This window comes from Mauremys mutica, chromosome 3 (assembly GCF_020497125.1).
Source record: "Mauremys mutica isolate MM-2020 ecotype Southern chromosome 3, ASM2049712v1, whole genome shotgun sequence".
In the NCBI taxonomy this organism is placed as follows: Eukaryota; Metazoa; Chordata; order Testudines; family Geoemydidae; genus Mauremys; species Mauremys mutica.
Window position 1 is genome coordinate 200,305,205 of NC_059074.1, and position 16,212 is coordinate 200,321,416.

General features: G+C 39.3%; 1 protein-coding gene across 4 annotated transcripts in view; it reads right to left on the reverse strand.

Annotated features, from left to right (window-relative positions):
* LOC123366815 (SLX4 interacting protein) overlaps positions 1-16,212 on the reverse strand; it is a 129,256-nt gene that overhangs the window by 73,087 nt on the left and 39,957 nt on the right. For 2 of the 4 annotated variants that reach the window (XM_045010585.1, XR_006578193.1), the window contains exon 1: positions 5,934-6,162. The exons of the other annotated variants lie outside the window; for them this stretch is intronic. In XM_045010585.1, the coding sequence (XP_044866520.1) occupies positions 5,934-6,059 (126 nt within the window). In that variant the 5' untranslated portion in view covers positions 6,060-6,162. Of the gene's footprint in view, positions 1-5,933; positions 6,163-16,212 lie in introns of those variants that run through there. 4 annotated transcript variants of the gene reach the window in all.

Genomic DNA, 16,212 nt, shown 5'->3' on the forward strand with positions numbered 1-16,212 from the left:
AATTAAAGATATGTTGACCCACATTGCCATCTCAGTGCCTTATTGCTATACATGTGAAGCCTATGTACAAACTTTAATATTTGTTTCAATCAAGCGTGATGAATTATAGTCTAAAGTATGTATCAAGTCAGTGCCAAATACCTCAAAATACACAAAACAGACCAAAAGTGTATAATGTATTTCATACATGTACTAAAAAGAAAGTAGTCAAACATCTAAGATATATATAAGTCAAACATCGAAACAGACATGCCTTCTTCAAAAAAGCACAGAATTCCAACCCCCAACCAAAAAGTAGCTTTGGGGAATCCTCCCCATAAGCGCCACATCTGGAACCATTTGAATATATCACACTAAAGAGGCAAATGATGCAGCACGCATTTAGAATGAATTCATAAAAGGACACAAGGCAGAAAGGAATCACCAAGATAAAAGATGCTATTTGAGCAGTGGGCCTGCTGGGTCTCGATAATGCTAAATCTTCAAACACTTAGACCCTGCCCTGTGATGGAAGGAATGTCCCTTGTACAGGCTTCTTTATACCCTGCATCTACACTAGGCATCTGTCAGAAAGGCATCTCAACATAGCTGCTGCCACTGCAGCAGTAGAGAAAACAGCTCTCTGTACAGACTAAACTCCAAACCAAAGACATTAAGAAAATACCCTGGGACTTACATTGCTCAGCACAACATCAGTGTTGCTAACTCTAATGTTTTCATTACAAGTCTCACAATATTTGGTCTTTAAAGCCCAACCTCCTGGAGTCATGTGATTTCACGATGAGAGGTTTCAGAGTGGTAGCCATGTTAGTCTGTATCAGCAAAAACAATGAGGAGTCCTTGTGGCACCTTAGAGACTAACAAATTTATTTGGGCATAAACTTTTGTGGGCTCAAACCCACTTCATCAGATGCATGGAGTCAAAAATACAGTAAGCAATACATACATCACAAAATGGGTGACGTCCACCTTGATTGCACTGGCCTCATTAGCACTACAAAAGTAATTTCCCTCTCTTGATATCCACCCCTTGTCAACTGTTGAAAATAGGCCACTTCCAATTTAATTGAATTGGCCTCGTTAGCACTGACCCCCCACTTGGTAAGGCAACTCCCATCTTTTCATGTGCTGTGATATATATACTGCTTACTGTATTTTTCACTCCATGCATCAGATGAAGTGGGTTTTAGCCCAAGAAAGCTTATGCCCAAATCAATATGTGATTTCATGAGAATCTCAACTTTTTTTACAGGAAAAAATTAAGTTTATAGCCCTCATGGTTTCAGAGGAAATCTTTAAAATGTGAACCCTAAATGCTCAAAAATCAAAGAAAAATAAAAAGAACACATTATTTTAAAAAAATTGATTTTTAAGCCAGTCTCATAACTCTGGGGAGCCTGACCCCTGATTTTTCAAGAGCTAGGATTGGCAATACTGTAATCTAAAAATCTGATAACTCTTAAAACTGTACACCATATTGAAAAATACAGTTAAAATTCTAATTTCAAAACTACTAGTAAAGACATTTTACTGAAAAGTGATTATTTGTTATATCTAAATAACTACCAATCAAATTTTTATCCTGCCTTAATTTTAGGAACTTCAGTACAACCTTACTTTCCCTAGCCTGAAACATTTTGTTTATAGATTAACATTAATCACTTAATTATTAAACAAAAGGCTTAAAGTTATCTCAGGTTATTGCCAACGTGTCATGGTCCAGCAACAGAATTTAATTTATTCATAACAAAATTTCTGGGCTCAGGCAGCTTGCAAAAATACATTGATCATATTATGGATTCCTTTGAGGGGGCATAAAAATGTTTTTTTAACAGAATCGGAATAGAAGCCACCAGGATATGGTCTGAATTTGTCAGTCAAGCAATGTCGCTTGCCTACAGCCTGCTAAAACGCTGGACAGGGATACACTCAGATGAGTTACTCTGCACAGCCTGGCACAAAGCAAGACTATTAAATCCAACACTCCAAAAATCAGAAGACAAATTAAAATAGACTGGTAAGGTTTATTTCTAAATTCAAATGTGCACATAACCTGTTTCTGGTGCACACACTCTAGTTCCTGTCCTTGCCTGAAAAGACAGGCAAGATCAAGGAAAATAATCTTGAGAATGGAGGAGAGGAATGGTGATTTTACATTCAGTTTTGCCAGTCCAAAAATGTTTTATCATCACCAAAGTGCTTTATTCACTGGCAGGCAATTCCTTAGAGCGCTAATTTTTTGTGGGGTAAGATCAGCAAAACAATTCACTGTAATCTTTGGTTAAAACAAAATCAGAGAAGAATGGAAACAGATTAGCTTTTTTTGTACTGCTGTCGTCACAAATGATTTCATCTCTCAAGAAGATGCCTGCTGACTTCAACAACATGATCAACTTACAAATTTTAATTAAAACCATTTTGAAATGCATTTCACAATTCAGATGTGGTGAGCAGTGCTTCTCAACATGTGAGCTTTCAGACTGCTGTGCTCAGCAAGTGGGTGCAGCTTCCTTTTAACTTACAGTTTCCCAGGGCTAGACAATGCTAGCTACAGTTTTATTCCACTCTCTGATGTCAGAAGTATGGAGCAAAGAACTAGATCCTGATGATCACCTCTTGATGATATCACAGGTGGTCAAAAAGCTGGTAGTGGTTAGGTATGTCACAACGTATAATCAGCAGTAGGGCAACAAAGGTATATGCTCAGTTTGCATTAAAAGCATCATAAAGCCAAAAAGAAACTCTTCAGCTTTCCTCCAGTGGAAAGAGGATTTGGGCCTGCAGAGCTTCACTGTCGTTAACCTGCATTTGGGGAAGCTTTCTGGCTGCTGCTAGAATTTCCTGGCCCTGGTGGATCAAAAGAGACTTTTCATAGAGCTGGAAGTCACAGTAAAGTTTCCTGAAGCTTCCTGGAACATCTCAGTGATGGATGGATGATCATCATCGTATTCAAGTCCGAGGATGTAAGAGATTTTATTTGTTTGTTTAGTTTTGTTGGCTTTTTGTAAAGGGACTAGGGTGACCAGGTGTCTGGTTTTCGAACACCCAGTCAAAAAGAGATCCAGCTCATTGCTGACTGGGCTGTCGACTGTCTGGTTGGTGGCACTGCACCACACAGTGGGGCTGGCAGGCTCCCTGCTAACCTCTGCACCTCCCGGGAAGCAGCCAGCATGTCCCCACTCAGGCTCGTATGCATAGGGGCAACCAGGGAGCTCCACATGCTGCCCCTGCCCCAAGCGCTGCCCCCAGAGCTCCCATTGGCTGGAAACCGTGGCCAATGGGAGCTGCAGGGGTGGCACCTGCAGATGGGGCAGCGCGCAGAGCCACCTGCCCTGCCTCCACATAGGAGCCGGAGGGGGGACATGCTGCAGCTTCTGGGAGCTGCTTGAGGTAAGTGCCCCCCTCCAGGACCCCAACCCCGTGGCCCACCCAGCCCTGATCCTCCTTCTGCCCTCCGAACCCATCAATCCCATCCCAGAGCACCCTCCTACACTCCAAACCCCTCAGCCCCAGTCCTGCCCCAGAGCATGCACCCCTAGCCAGAGCCCTCACCCCCTTGCACCCCAATCCCCTGCCTCAGCCTGGAGTCCCTCATTTCTGGCCCTATCCCAGAACCTGCACCTCCAGGCCAGAGCCTATACCTCCTCCCACACCCAAAACCCCTGCCTCAGCCCGGAGCCCCCTCCCAACCCCTCGGCTCCACCCCCCCAGCCTAGAGCCCCCTCCTGAACCCCAAATTCCTCATCCCTGTCCCCACCCCAGAGCCCGCACCCCTAGCCAGAGCCCTCACCCCCTCTTGCATCCCAACCCACTGCCTCACCCTGGAGCCCCCTCCCGCACTCTGAACTCATTTCTGGCCCCACCCTGAAGCCCGCATCCCCAGCCAGCGCCTACACCACCTCCCGTATCCCAGCCTCCTGAGCCAGCCTGGTGAAAATGAGCGAGCAAGTGAGTGAGGGTGGGGAGAGCGAGCGACAGAGGAAGGAGGGGATGCAGTGAGCGGGGGGGGGACACCGGGCCTCTGAGAAGGGGCAGGACATGGACGGGGCCTGAGAGGAAGGGCGGGGCAGGGGGCGGGGCAAGGGTGTTCGGTTTTGTGCAAGTAGAAAGTTGGCAACCCTAAAAGGGACTCACGAAGGAACTTTATCCTTTCAAAAGGTGCTTGAATGCCTGGACCAGGTTGCCTCTGGAAGCAGTGTCTGGATCTAGAGACTAGAGCCAAATTATTCCTTTGAGCCAAAAATGTGGTGCAGAGAAGAGTCTTGCAGAGAATCTGGTGATGTCACAGGAGGTTCAAAAGGGAGGAGATACATATAGTCATGTGAGTCACCATCACCACCTCCTGGGTAGGGGGAGACTGAATTGCTGATTTGGCTATCTTGAAAGGGAATTGATCTATTCAACCATAACTTCCAAAATTTCAGTAGGATACAGGCAGTCTGAATCATCTGATTCAAAGTGCTCAGGGCAGGAGAATAATTCCACTTCATAAGCACAGGATTGAGGTGAATTCAAGTTATGTCTAGGGGAATCCTCAGAAGAGAATTATTTGCTTTTTTGGCAGCGGTGTATATAGCTCTTGCACCAAAGATTCCAAAAGGGATGAGAGTCCCCTACTTGGTGCTTCGAATGGGTTGAAGGGGGGAAGGGACAAGTATCTGGGGATTTATCAGTAAATTACAGGAGTATGAAGCCTTCCTCAACGAGATCTCTCTAAGACTTTCTCCTTGCTAGACAGAAACTAGGGTGGAGGGAGAGGGAGAACAGGGCCACACAAATTTTCAGAACAGACTGCAGAGAAAATCTCTGTCTGTGAGCAGAGAAGCAAAAAACTGGGGAGTAACATCAGAGCAGCAGATCATCAGGCACACCTGTAGAGGGGTGCTGACAGGCAGAGAGCACTAGTGATTGGGGGAGAGCAGGAAAGAGAACCTCTGATAGAAACCTAGAAGTTCCAAGTCTGATGGGGCAGCAGAATCTCATGACTGAGAAATTCAAACTTAGTGTTGACACACACAGCTGTTAATGCACGCAATTATTAAAATGCTCCATGCAACTTGACAGGTTCAAAAATCAACTATTTTCATACGACACAATACAATGAAAGAATGTTTCTATATAAAGCTCCTCCCCTTTTTTTTTTTTTAAATTTGCTTCCTACTATCCCTACTATATGTAAAGTTTAGAACTGGTCTCCCAAGAACCATCCTAGAGGTATACTCTTGAAACAGTTGCATAAAATGCAGTAGAGAGAACAAGTTTATTTCAGTTGCCAACCAATACAATTCTGTAGGAGACAGTTTTGTAGCCTACAAATGGAAAGAAGCCATCAGGGCAGGAGCGCAAGCAATTGCAAAACTGAATTTCTTCCTCAGGGCAAGGGCTCCAAATATCAGCTCAATTTCAACATTGTAAAGGGATGTACCATGTCTCTGCCTGTGTCAAAATGGATCCACATAAACAAAAACTGCAAGATCACATTTGTGCCAGATCGGGGACAGATATCCTGAGCTCATAAAAAGCTGCATGCACCCTTTCCCTCTCAAGTGCTCCAGTTAACGTTCTGACAATCTGTAAAGCCACGGATGACAGGCCACAGATGAGGGCATGAGCAACTCATATTCACTGTGGTTTGTTTTTATTCTCATGGAAGGGCTTAATAACAAAAAGTATGGACAGACAAGTAAAGGGCTAGTACAGGCATGAATAAAATGCCCTAAAACTATTCCCTGATGTATTTTATTTTACTTTTACTGGAAACAAGAAAAAGGTATTTCTTATATGACTCTGTTAGAAAAAAAATGGAAGGATTTTTCTTGGAAATATGTTCAATCACAACTTCTCGACCCTGAGTGATTAATACATTTGCAACAAAGACTAAATCAATGTTTTGGAGTTTTTTATTTACTAGTAGTTGAAATATGGTCATTTACCATGTTCTCAAGCTCAATGCTTAATGTAATGGGCATAAGCACTTTTCTTAATGAAAAAGGCATCCGAAGGCTGTAAGTGACCCTTCTCCTGCATCCACTCCAGACCATCTGCAATAAACTTTTCATCTTAAGAAACTGAACTGATGAGGGATGGATGGAGGAGACTCAGGAGAGCTGAGTTCAATTCCCTGTTCTGCCACAGACTTCCTGTGTGAATCTGTCACTTAATCTCTGTGCTTCAGTCCCCATCTGTAAAACAAAGGTAACAGTAATGCCTACTAAAAAGGGCTGTGCAAGGATAAATTAATTAGTGTTTGAGAGGGTCTCCGATAGTATGGAAATGGATGTCATTATACACAGATATGTAGAACTGAGAGCCTTAACAATTTTCACTTCTTCCATCAACCCAGAGGACATTTCAAAAGATGTGTGTGAAGCCCACTAGCTTTCTATTATTAAAACTAAATTGACCTCCTAATTTATTTATTTTTTAAACATAAACAACTCTACATTTCTTTCTCTACCCAGACACCGGAATCAGAATCAGGGCTTCACACCCAAGAATAAAACTGTTAATTGAAGTCCCTAGCAATTTTTAAATGACAAAATTAGCATTAAAAGTGGTCTGTGGGCCAGAGAATGATGTTGAAAAGGTAGCTGAGAGGAAAAAAACAGGCCAGGAAACAAAAACAAAGAAACAAAAAAGTAAAATAATTTTATGAAGACATAAATAGTAGTTAAAGATACTTTTAAGCCTTTAATACCATTCTCTTATATCTGTAGTCATGAAATAATATTTATAGATTTGCATAAAACACTTTCCAAATTGCATTTTAATATTAATTAGTCAAAGTTTAAAAATAAAAAGCCAAGATTTCCAGGGTAAGCATTAATATGTTACTAGTACATTTCCTAGGTAACTAAAGGTAAAAGGCAAAGCACACCCAAGGTGTTTTACTAACTGCCTCCTAATAATACACAACCTTTTTTATTTTATGCGGACGGACGGACACCCCCCACCCCCCATGTGGATATACAAGGTATATTCTATAATACATCAGATTAATAAGAGTCACTACAAAATTGCTTAACTGCAATAAAAATGACATTTAAAAATTAGGTAGAAAGCTATCATCTCTTTTGATGTATGTTATGACAAAGGAAATAGATCTTACATCGTGTATCATGGGAAAGTTACTTTCAAAGTTCTTTTAAGGTGAAGATGAGATAAAGCAAAAAGTAAGGTAAAGTAATGAGCCAGTCCCTCAAATGAGGAGGAAAAGGAGTTCTGAAACAAGTAATGCACATGGGCTCATGTGTCCTGGACACATTTTACAGCAGCTGCAGGGAATTGGGATAGAGATTATTCTTCTGCCCCACCAGTATAATGGGAGGGAGAGAATCACAGGCAACGAACTGCTCCATGTCCCCAGACATGCAGCTAGTTCAGGAAGACTTTGACTCCTCAACTAGACCGTGAGAAATGCCCCACCTGCCCCAGAACACACTTCCTTCCCTTTGTCTTATGAAGTTACCTACCGCAGAAGGCAATTCTTTATGAAAAAAGAAAAACCACATGCAATCCATGTTCCAGTATAAAGTATCTGCAGATGTGAAATCCTTATGCCAAAATAATTTAGCAGATTAAAGATACATTGATTACACATGCACAGACTTGTAACTTTAAACCCTTATAACTTTAAAAATACTAGTTTTGTTTTATATACTTGTCTCAGTTAACTCTCCTCCTCAAACACTATGATCATGCCAAGTTTACAGTTTTTTGGTTCTACTGGGGTTTTTTGTTTGCTTTTGTTTTGGTGGGGTTAGGTTGTTATGTTTTCTAAGCACCAAAAAGATTTTTTTTTTTACTTTTCATTTTAATAATGGAAGAACTGTTTTAATTTTTTAAAATTTCTCTTTCAGCCCAGAAAGTTTTCAGAAAATTATGAGAGAACAAAATATGTGGTTTTCTTTCAAAAATTGCATATTACAGAAACGATACACCTAGGGATTGATTTTCAACAATGTTCAACATTCAGAGGGGCCACTGACTTTGAGTGGAGTTGCAACATGCTGATCACGCAGAAATCAGACCCTGTTTCTCTCAAGCTGGGCACTCAAAAATTGGGTCACCTCAAAATCTAGTGAACTTTTTTGCAAAACCTGGCCTGAATTTTTCCAGGTTTCAGTTTCTAAAATAGAGCTAATATTTACCCAGCAGTCTCCCTCACAGTGGTATTATGTGGATTATTTAGTTAACAAAGCCTGTAAAGCCTTTTGAAGATGAAAAACCACATATATACTAAGTATTGTTATTAACTTTTGTATAGGAAAATAGATATTAAGGTAATAGAAAAGGAAAAATCCCACAGTATTTTACACTGGCAATAGCTAATCTATAGTTGCGTCTGTCAACTTCTTTCATTGTTTGTTATACTACTAAGCACAACAGGCCTCTTATTCACATGTAAGCGGGTTAAGAAATGAAAAACCATGAATAAAAAGTAACCCTGCTTTTATATCAATTTTTGGTTTTAGAATATAATATGTATGTATAAAGTGTATATAGAAGAGTGGTTCTCAAACTTTTGTACTGGTGACCCCTTTCACATAGCATGCCTCTGAATGCGACCCCCTGCTTATAAATTAAAAACACTTTTTACATATTTAACACCATTATAAATGCTGAAGGCAAAGCAGGGCTTGGGGTGGAGGCTGACAGCTCGTGACCCCCCACATAATAACCTCGTGACCCCCTGAGGGGTCCCGACATCCAGTTTGAGAACCTCTGATATAGAACATGTCTTTCATGTTGTTCATCTTCACCTTCAGTCAAGAACAATGGAGAAAACTCGTTCTCATGAATTCAGAGAAATCAAACACAGGAATAGAAAGAAAACTGAGAGACTGATTTGTTAATGAGCAAATTCCTCTATATTCTAGAGATTAAAAAAACAGGATTTTGTTTTAAGGAAATTGATTTTGGTAAATAAAAAGGGAGCCTAGAAGCACCTAAAATATCAGCTGATTATTTGAAAAAAAAAATAATATCACCAAACCTGTGTTGAAAGTTTAAATATTTAAAGCCAACTTTTTAATTTTCCATGGTATTGAGTTACTAATTGGAAAACATTTCCCACAATTACGCTTGTAAAATCAAGTGGCTGGGGTAACGGGCAGTAATCAAGAAAACTATCATGAAATGCCTGAAAAACATTACATTGATTTAAAATGATAAACAGCGTCAATTTTAAAGTGGCCAGAACTGGATTCACGTGAAAGTAATCGGCAGAGCTGTAAAATCTGTTTTATGATTATATTTTATATATTAAACACATATCCTAAAATTTGGCTGTTATTGCACTTATTTCAAAGACACTAATGGATACTTTAAAAACATTTTTTAAAAAATCATTTGTTATTTTACTGGTGTAGCTAAGAACATCACAAAATCTAAAAGTTAATTTATTTTCAAAGTTAATTTGCATGTCTTCAGTTCTGCAGCTTTTCTATGCTAACTTTTGGAAAAATCGAGGCAGTTTGGGCACATATCCTAGTACTTGCTGTACACATGCCCCAACATGGTAAGATCATCATGCTCATACACCATCTTGGAAGCCTACATGAACTCTTTCATTCACCCAAGAGAAATAGTATTTGACAGATCTGACCAGCTGCTTTGAATCCAGAGGTGCAAATGAATTTGTTATTTAATGCACTGTCATTTTTAATAAAGTAATAAAAGCACTGGGATGTGTGTTTCTAGTTTTATTCAGGCTTAGATTTTTATGCACCACTCACTGTATTTCTGCTTCCCACCCTTCAGTCTTTAATAGTTGTACATCTTCTTGCTCTCCTACAAAATCCCATCAATACAGGATTCCAGAATAGTCCGCATGTCTCAGATACCTCGTTTCCCTCCAGTGCCATGACAAAGTCTTTTCTACCAGTACCACCAAAATCCACCTCATCACCCAATTCTGTATCCCAGGTGATGTCTTCTTTGGGTCAAAGACCACGGTATCAGGTTGTTTATTCATTTCAATATTTCTTTAACCGAAGATTTTCCCAGAATACTTAGATTTTTACTCTTGATTTATGTGACTGAGCTGAGATTGGTGAACAAGATTTTTATTCCTCTGGCATTAAACATCTGACTCTGTTATTGTTATTGCTGCTTTTAGAAACTTGTTCCACTCACCTGCAACAGGAAGACTGAGTGCCACCAGCTTTGTTCACATGGACTGCTATCCTGTAGCACTTTTTCACAAGCAAGATTTTTAAGAAATCAGAAGGCTTTGGTTATAAGTATGTGCTGACCAGCAGAGCAAGTGAATGAGCCAGGTCTCTGAAATTCTATTCTTGGTTCTGCTATTGATTTTCTGTGTGACCTTGGGCAAACCTTCTCATCACCGCAGTTAATGTATTTGTTCATTCCCTACCTGGAATGTTGTGGGGCTAAAATTGGTGTTTACTGACAGTTTTAAGAGACTCAGATGAAGGATGCTACAGAAGTGCAGTCTTATTAAATCAGTTAGATCCACCATGTATGATAAAAATAAATTACAGAATATGTAGATTTTTGTATCATATCCAATTTGTAATCATAAGAATATAAGAATGGCCATACTAGATCAGACTAAAGGTCGATCTAGCCCAGTATCCTGTTTTCCGACAGTGGCCAATGCCAGGTGCCCCAGAGGAAAGGAACAGAATAGGTAATCATCAAGTGATCCATCCCATCTCATTCCCAGCTTCTGAAAAACAGAGGCTAGGGACACCATCCCTGCCCATCGTGGCTAATAGCCATTGATGAACCTATCTGCCATGAAATTATTTAGTTCTTTTTTTAACCTTGTTATAGTCTTGGCCTTCACAACATCCTCTGGCGAGGAGTTCTCCAGGCTGACTGTGCGTTGTGTGAAAAAATACTTCCTTCTGTTTGTTTTAAATCTGTTGCCTATTAATTTCATTTGCTGACCCCTAGTTCTTGTGTTATGAGAAGGAGTAAATAACACTTCCTTATTTACTTTCTCCACACCAGTCATGATTTTATAGACTTCTATCATATCCCCCCTTAGTCGTCTCTTTTCCAAGCTGAAAAGTCCCGGTCTTATTAATCTCTCCTTATACGGAAACCATTCCATACCCATAATCATTTTTGTTGCCCTTTTCTGAACCTTTTCCAATTCCAATCTATCTTTTCTGAGATGAGGTGACCACATCTGCACACAGTATCCAAGATGTGGGCGTACCATGGATTTATATAGAGGCAATATATTTTCTGTCTTATTTACTATCCCTTTCCTAATGATTCCCAACATTCTGTTCATTTTTTTCACTGCCCCTTCACATAGAGTCGATGTTTTCAGAGAACTATCCACAATGACTCCAAGATCTCTTTCTTGAGTGGTAACAGCTATTTTAGACCCCATCATTTCACAGGACAATCCACCTAAAACTGGGTCTACAGTGTGGATTAAATCCTGGCCCCACTGAAATCAATGCCAAAACTCCCAGTGACTTCAGTGGGGGCAGGATTTCACTCTAAGCTACATCAATTTAAAGCTGCTTACAACCATAACCTGCTGAAATATTTCTTCAGTGTAGACAGGCCCTTAATATGCAGAGAGTCTGTCAGTGCATGAAGCAAGTTTTCCTCCTTTGTACAAGCAGACAGCATAGATCAGAGAAAGAAAAGAAAATGGGCATCTGAATTGTTTCATTCACCTCTAGCAAGCAGTATTTAAGTAATTCACTCTTAGTCCTATGTGTACTCATTGCTGCTAATTTTCTGCAATTGATCCTCACCGCCTCCGATATGTAATGGGAAAGAAAGACATTTAAGTGTTTTATATGCAACAAGTGTCACTCTCTACCCTGCCACAAAAAAACAAAAATCTTCAAAACAACAACAAATCCAGCAGTGTCAGAAAAGAGTCAGGGTATGTGTACATAGCACTGTAGGGGAGAGGTGTGGGCTTCTGAGACCAAGCTCAGGCTTGCTCCTGCTCACTCCAAAATGCTGTGTAGACATACCTCAAAGGTGTGGACAACTTCCAACAGTTCAGACTCTATCCCCTCAGGAAATTGTTATTCATCCTTATAGTGCATCAGTTTAAAAACATTTATTCTGAGCAGAACACACAGTATTTGAAGACAGTCAATAAGAAATGAGATTGTTTTTTAAAAAATAGATAAAAAATGGGTTGTCAGGGAAATCGAACTGCAAAATCCAGACCCAGTTTGTATCATGTGCCAACAAAAGCAATGTTGTTTCTTAACTCACCAGTCCTTTTAATTTATTACCACAACAAGATTATATAAACTAGAATTTCTATTTTTATTTCTAATCAGTGAACAAATAGTTATTGGTGCATTAATTTAAGAGAAGGCTTTTTGTTCCTGCTTGATGAAATACAGCTCTGGTCTACATCAGTCTCAGTTCCCAAGCATCTTTCCACCTCTCCTTATCACTTTCTTAGTTTTCCCACTGTCAAAGCCTGTTTTTCCAGGAAGGAAAGCTATGGTAAAGATGAGGAGTATTGCTCAGCACCTCTTTGCCCTTTGGCATTGCTATCAAACATTGGGATTTTATCTGCCACATTAGCAGAGACCTTACAAAAAACACGTTCCTTTTTGTATAATGTACATGGTGGTCACTCAAACAATAACCAGTAACAGATGTTTAAAGTGAGGAGAATGGACTGCTTAAATAGAACTTTATAAATTCTGATGATGCTTTCCCAGATTTGAGACCTTGACACTTAATTTATAACTATCAGCATGGCCATATACATTTCTTTATGTGTTTATTTCCAATTCCAACTACACTAAATGCACTTTTTCCCTCATGTTTTAAATTTCACTGTGACCTAAAGATAATCTTGCCTTTAAATTGCATTCATTTAATGGTGCAAAGATAGGAATGGAAGAGGGAAAAACCTCTGTGAAGAATCCTACAGCCAAATAAGGAATTCCAACTGGGGCTGTGAACTTAAATGCTTATACAAAATTACTGGCCACTTTCAGTGAAGTGCAATGACTATCTGGAGAAGTTATATTTTAAAGACCAAGTGAAAGCATAAAAGAAACACAAACCAGACTGTCTATTGTGAGGTTAACATGCCAGACTCTTCTTCCTGTTTTATTTTATTTCTAATGGAAACATTAATAATTAGCTCTGGAAAAAAATGAAACTTCTGATTTTCAACTTTGTAAATCCATCCCCACTAAAATCTAAGGACCCCGCCAGAACAACTATTCTGTACAGTGCTTTATCACAAGAAAACATTGGCCCATTAATTTAATTGGAATTAACTGGAAAAATCCAGAAATCCATGTATCTGAAGCCCCTCTGCCAAACACACACCTTTTGTGCATATATAATCAGTCTGATAATTGGTTTGGCATATACTAGAAGAGGCTTAGTAGCTGAAGCACCTATATACTTTAAACTGCCGCTTTACACTTAAAAGGTGACTGAAAATAACATCTTAATAATGGTGTTCACATTTATATCTGCTTGCTGTAGTGAAAATTAAGTTTTCTACTGCTTTTACTACTGTCATCACTGTAGATCCATCTCAGCTATGAATGAGTGAAAGTGAGACCTAGGACATATTAAAAATCTCACATCAACGACAAAGTTGTTAACTAAATTTCGAGTGCAGAGACAAATTCTGCCATTAGAACCCTATTGCACAGATCTGAGGGTTCAATTTGAAGACAATGGGATTGTACAAGTGTAACTAAGACAGATTTTTAGGATAGTGGAGTTATTCATTTAAAGACAATGGGGATGTTTTGGAGGACAGAATCTTTAGGGCTTGCTGACATGCAAGAGTTAATGGACCCAGTTTAATGTTCAGATCCAAAGTTGAGTTTGCAGGGCTGCAAGTTAGAAAAATATAATTTTATTTGTCAAACTAGCAGATTGGGTATGAAGTCAGTAAGAAACAATAAATATGTAACCCAAACATAGTAATTTTTTGCAATGACCTTTCAGAGCATAAATATATTTCATGGAATTTTAATGAAGCCAGGTATTCAGCAAAGTATTTTTGGGGCCATGTTTTTGGGGAAGCAATTCCTATCAAGGAGAAAAAAATTGCAACTTAATAATAGCAGCCTGCTGTGTAAAGACTGTACCCTAAACCAAACTCTCTGTGGCAGTAAAGTGGCTACGTGGATCTATGAAGCATTCTTCCAATCAAGAGATCATATTGCAGGTTGGAAAGTTCCTTGTCTGTGTTGTTACAATATTCACCTGTACCCATGTTACTGGAAACCACAAAGTTAAAAAAAAAAACAAAAAAAAACAACAGGCAGATAAGTTGGAATGCCATCTGCCTATGGAACAACATTTTCACTAGAATTAGAAATAATATTTTGCAAATACTCAGGATTTTAGTAGAGAGTATAAAATAACTAATATATAATATCTAGCTATATAATATTTCAGGTATTTTTTGTTTGTTTGGCTTTTATTAACAATTTTAAAATGGGAGAAAATTCAGTAAAAAACAAAAACGAAGAGCAGTAGGAAGGAGAGCTGCCCAGTAGTCATGATGTTGAGCAGTTGAGGAAGCTTTCCGCTCCCTGCAGCGGTTGGGCAAGTCTCGGCTTCTAGGATCCATCTTCTCTGTCCATCTTGTTCCCTGACTATGCAGAGGAAGCAAATGGAGCCAGGCCAAAGGCCTGGGGTCAGGATGGGTGTGGAGGGCTACACCCCATGCATACTGACCTCCCTGCTAGACAGAGCCCCCTCCTGACCCCAGCCCTTTAGCACAGCTCCATTTGCTTTCCTTGCAAAAAATGTCCAGGTCTGGAAATAGACAAAATTTGGATGAAAAAATCAGTAAAACCTGAATACTGGCTTTTTCAAAAACCCAGGAATTTTTGGGTGGAATACAATTGGTAAAATATTAACAATGAAGGGCCTCAAATATACTGAATTTTTATATAATGGCACATCAGTGTTACAAATTAAGCCACAGCTCTCATATGACTGCAAGCTTTCAATTCCTGGGAGCGACACCATGGGGCAGATCCTCAATTTAATCCGAATGAAGATTCCCCCCCATATCTACAAAACTTGACTTTCATGGCAAATACTTTAATTCCCTCCCACCTTCCAAGTGATGGTATAGCTGAAGCTTTATAAAACATACTTGTGGCTGCATTTTTTTTAAAAGGCCTGGAGCATGGGTTGTTTTTCTTAAATTAAACAAAAAGGTCTAAAATCTCTCTTTAGAATTATTTAAATAAGAAGGAAAATTAAATCTGGGCTAACTGATGGCAAAACCCTATTGAAAGCAGTACCTTCATCCAACAGCTTACTTTGAAAGAAGAAAAAGAATTATGTGGTGGGCTGCTCTCATTGGTTCAACTCATACTGTTCTGTTAAAAGGAAGGAGAGATAAAAAGCAGAGATGAACAAGGGTGTCCAGGAATGTGGAGAGAAGAAAAAATGTGAATGTTTTCTCTCTTATCTGAGGCAAAATCTTTGTGTTACATTAAGGAAGATTATGAAAAAAGCTAGAATGATACTTTACTGTCAGTTTGACTACCACTAATTAGCAAATATACATGTTCTATATACTTATATACCCCAGGGTAATTCAGTGTAAGAACATATACACAGATACAGATTTATAGCTACACCAACACACACACACTGTCAAATAGCATACATAGCAAAAAATATATATTCCAATAACGAACTGAAATAGACCAAGACGTTGCTGAGGGAATGTATCAGAGAAAGAGGAAACATTCCCTTACTTGTCATACTGCCAAAAGGAATTTAGATGATCTACCTGACGCTATGCCAAGAGAGGTCTGCAAACCTACTGCATGTAATAAACGTCAAAGAGCACATTACAGCGTAGGGAAACAGCCATTTGACTCTCATTAGTAGTAACAGGTGTCATGTGACAAAGGACCTGATTGACTTTAATGGGCTATGAATCAGGTCCTACATCCCTGTAGATTATGCGGAAATCTAGCCCCAAATGGCTATTTTGGGAGATCTTTAAAGGTAAGATCAGTCTGAGCTTGGCAATGGTCACTATTTTTGGAATTTTCAGAAAAATACTGCCCATGAATAAAATACAGAAATACACAGCAAATCATTTAAACAAATTTATCTCACTAACTGATGTTATCCAGGCAAATTTCATTCAGAAGTCCATCCACACTAGACCAAAGTTAATATTTAATGTCTTAAATAGTTTGACAGGAAGAAAAGGGAGGAATAGTTGTCAGATCTGTT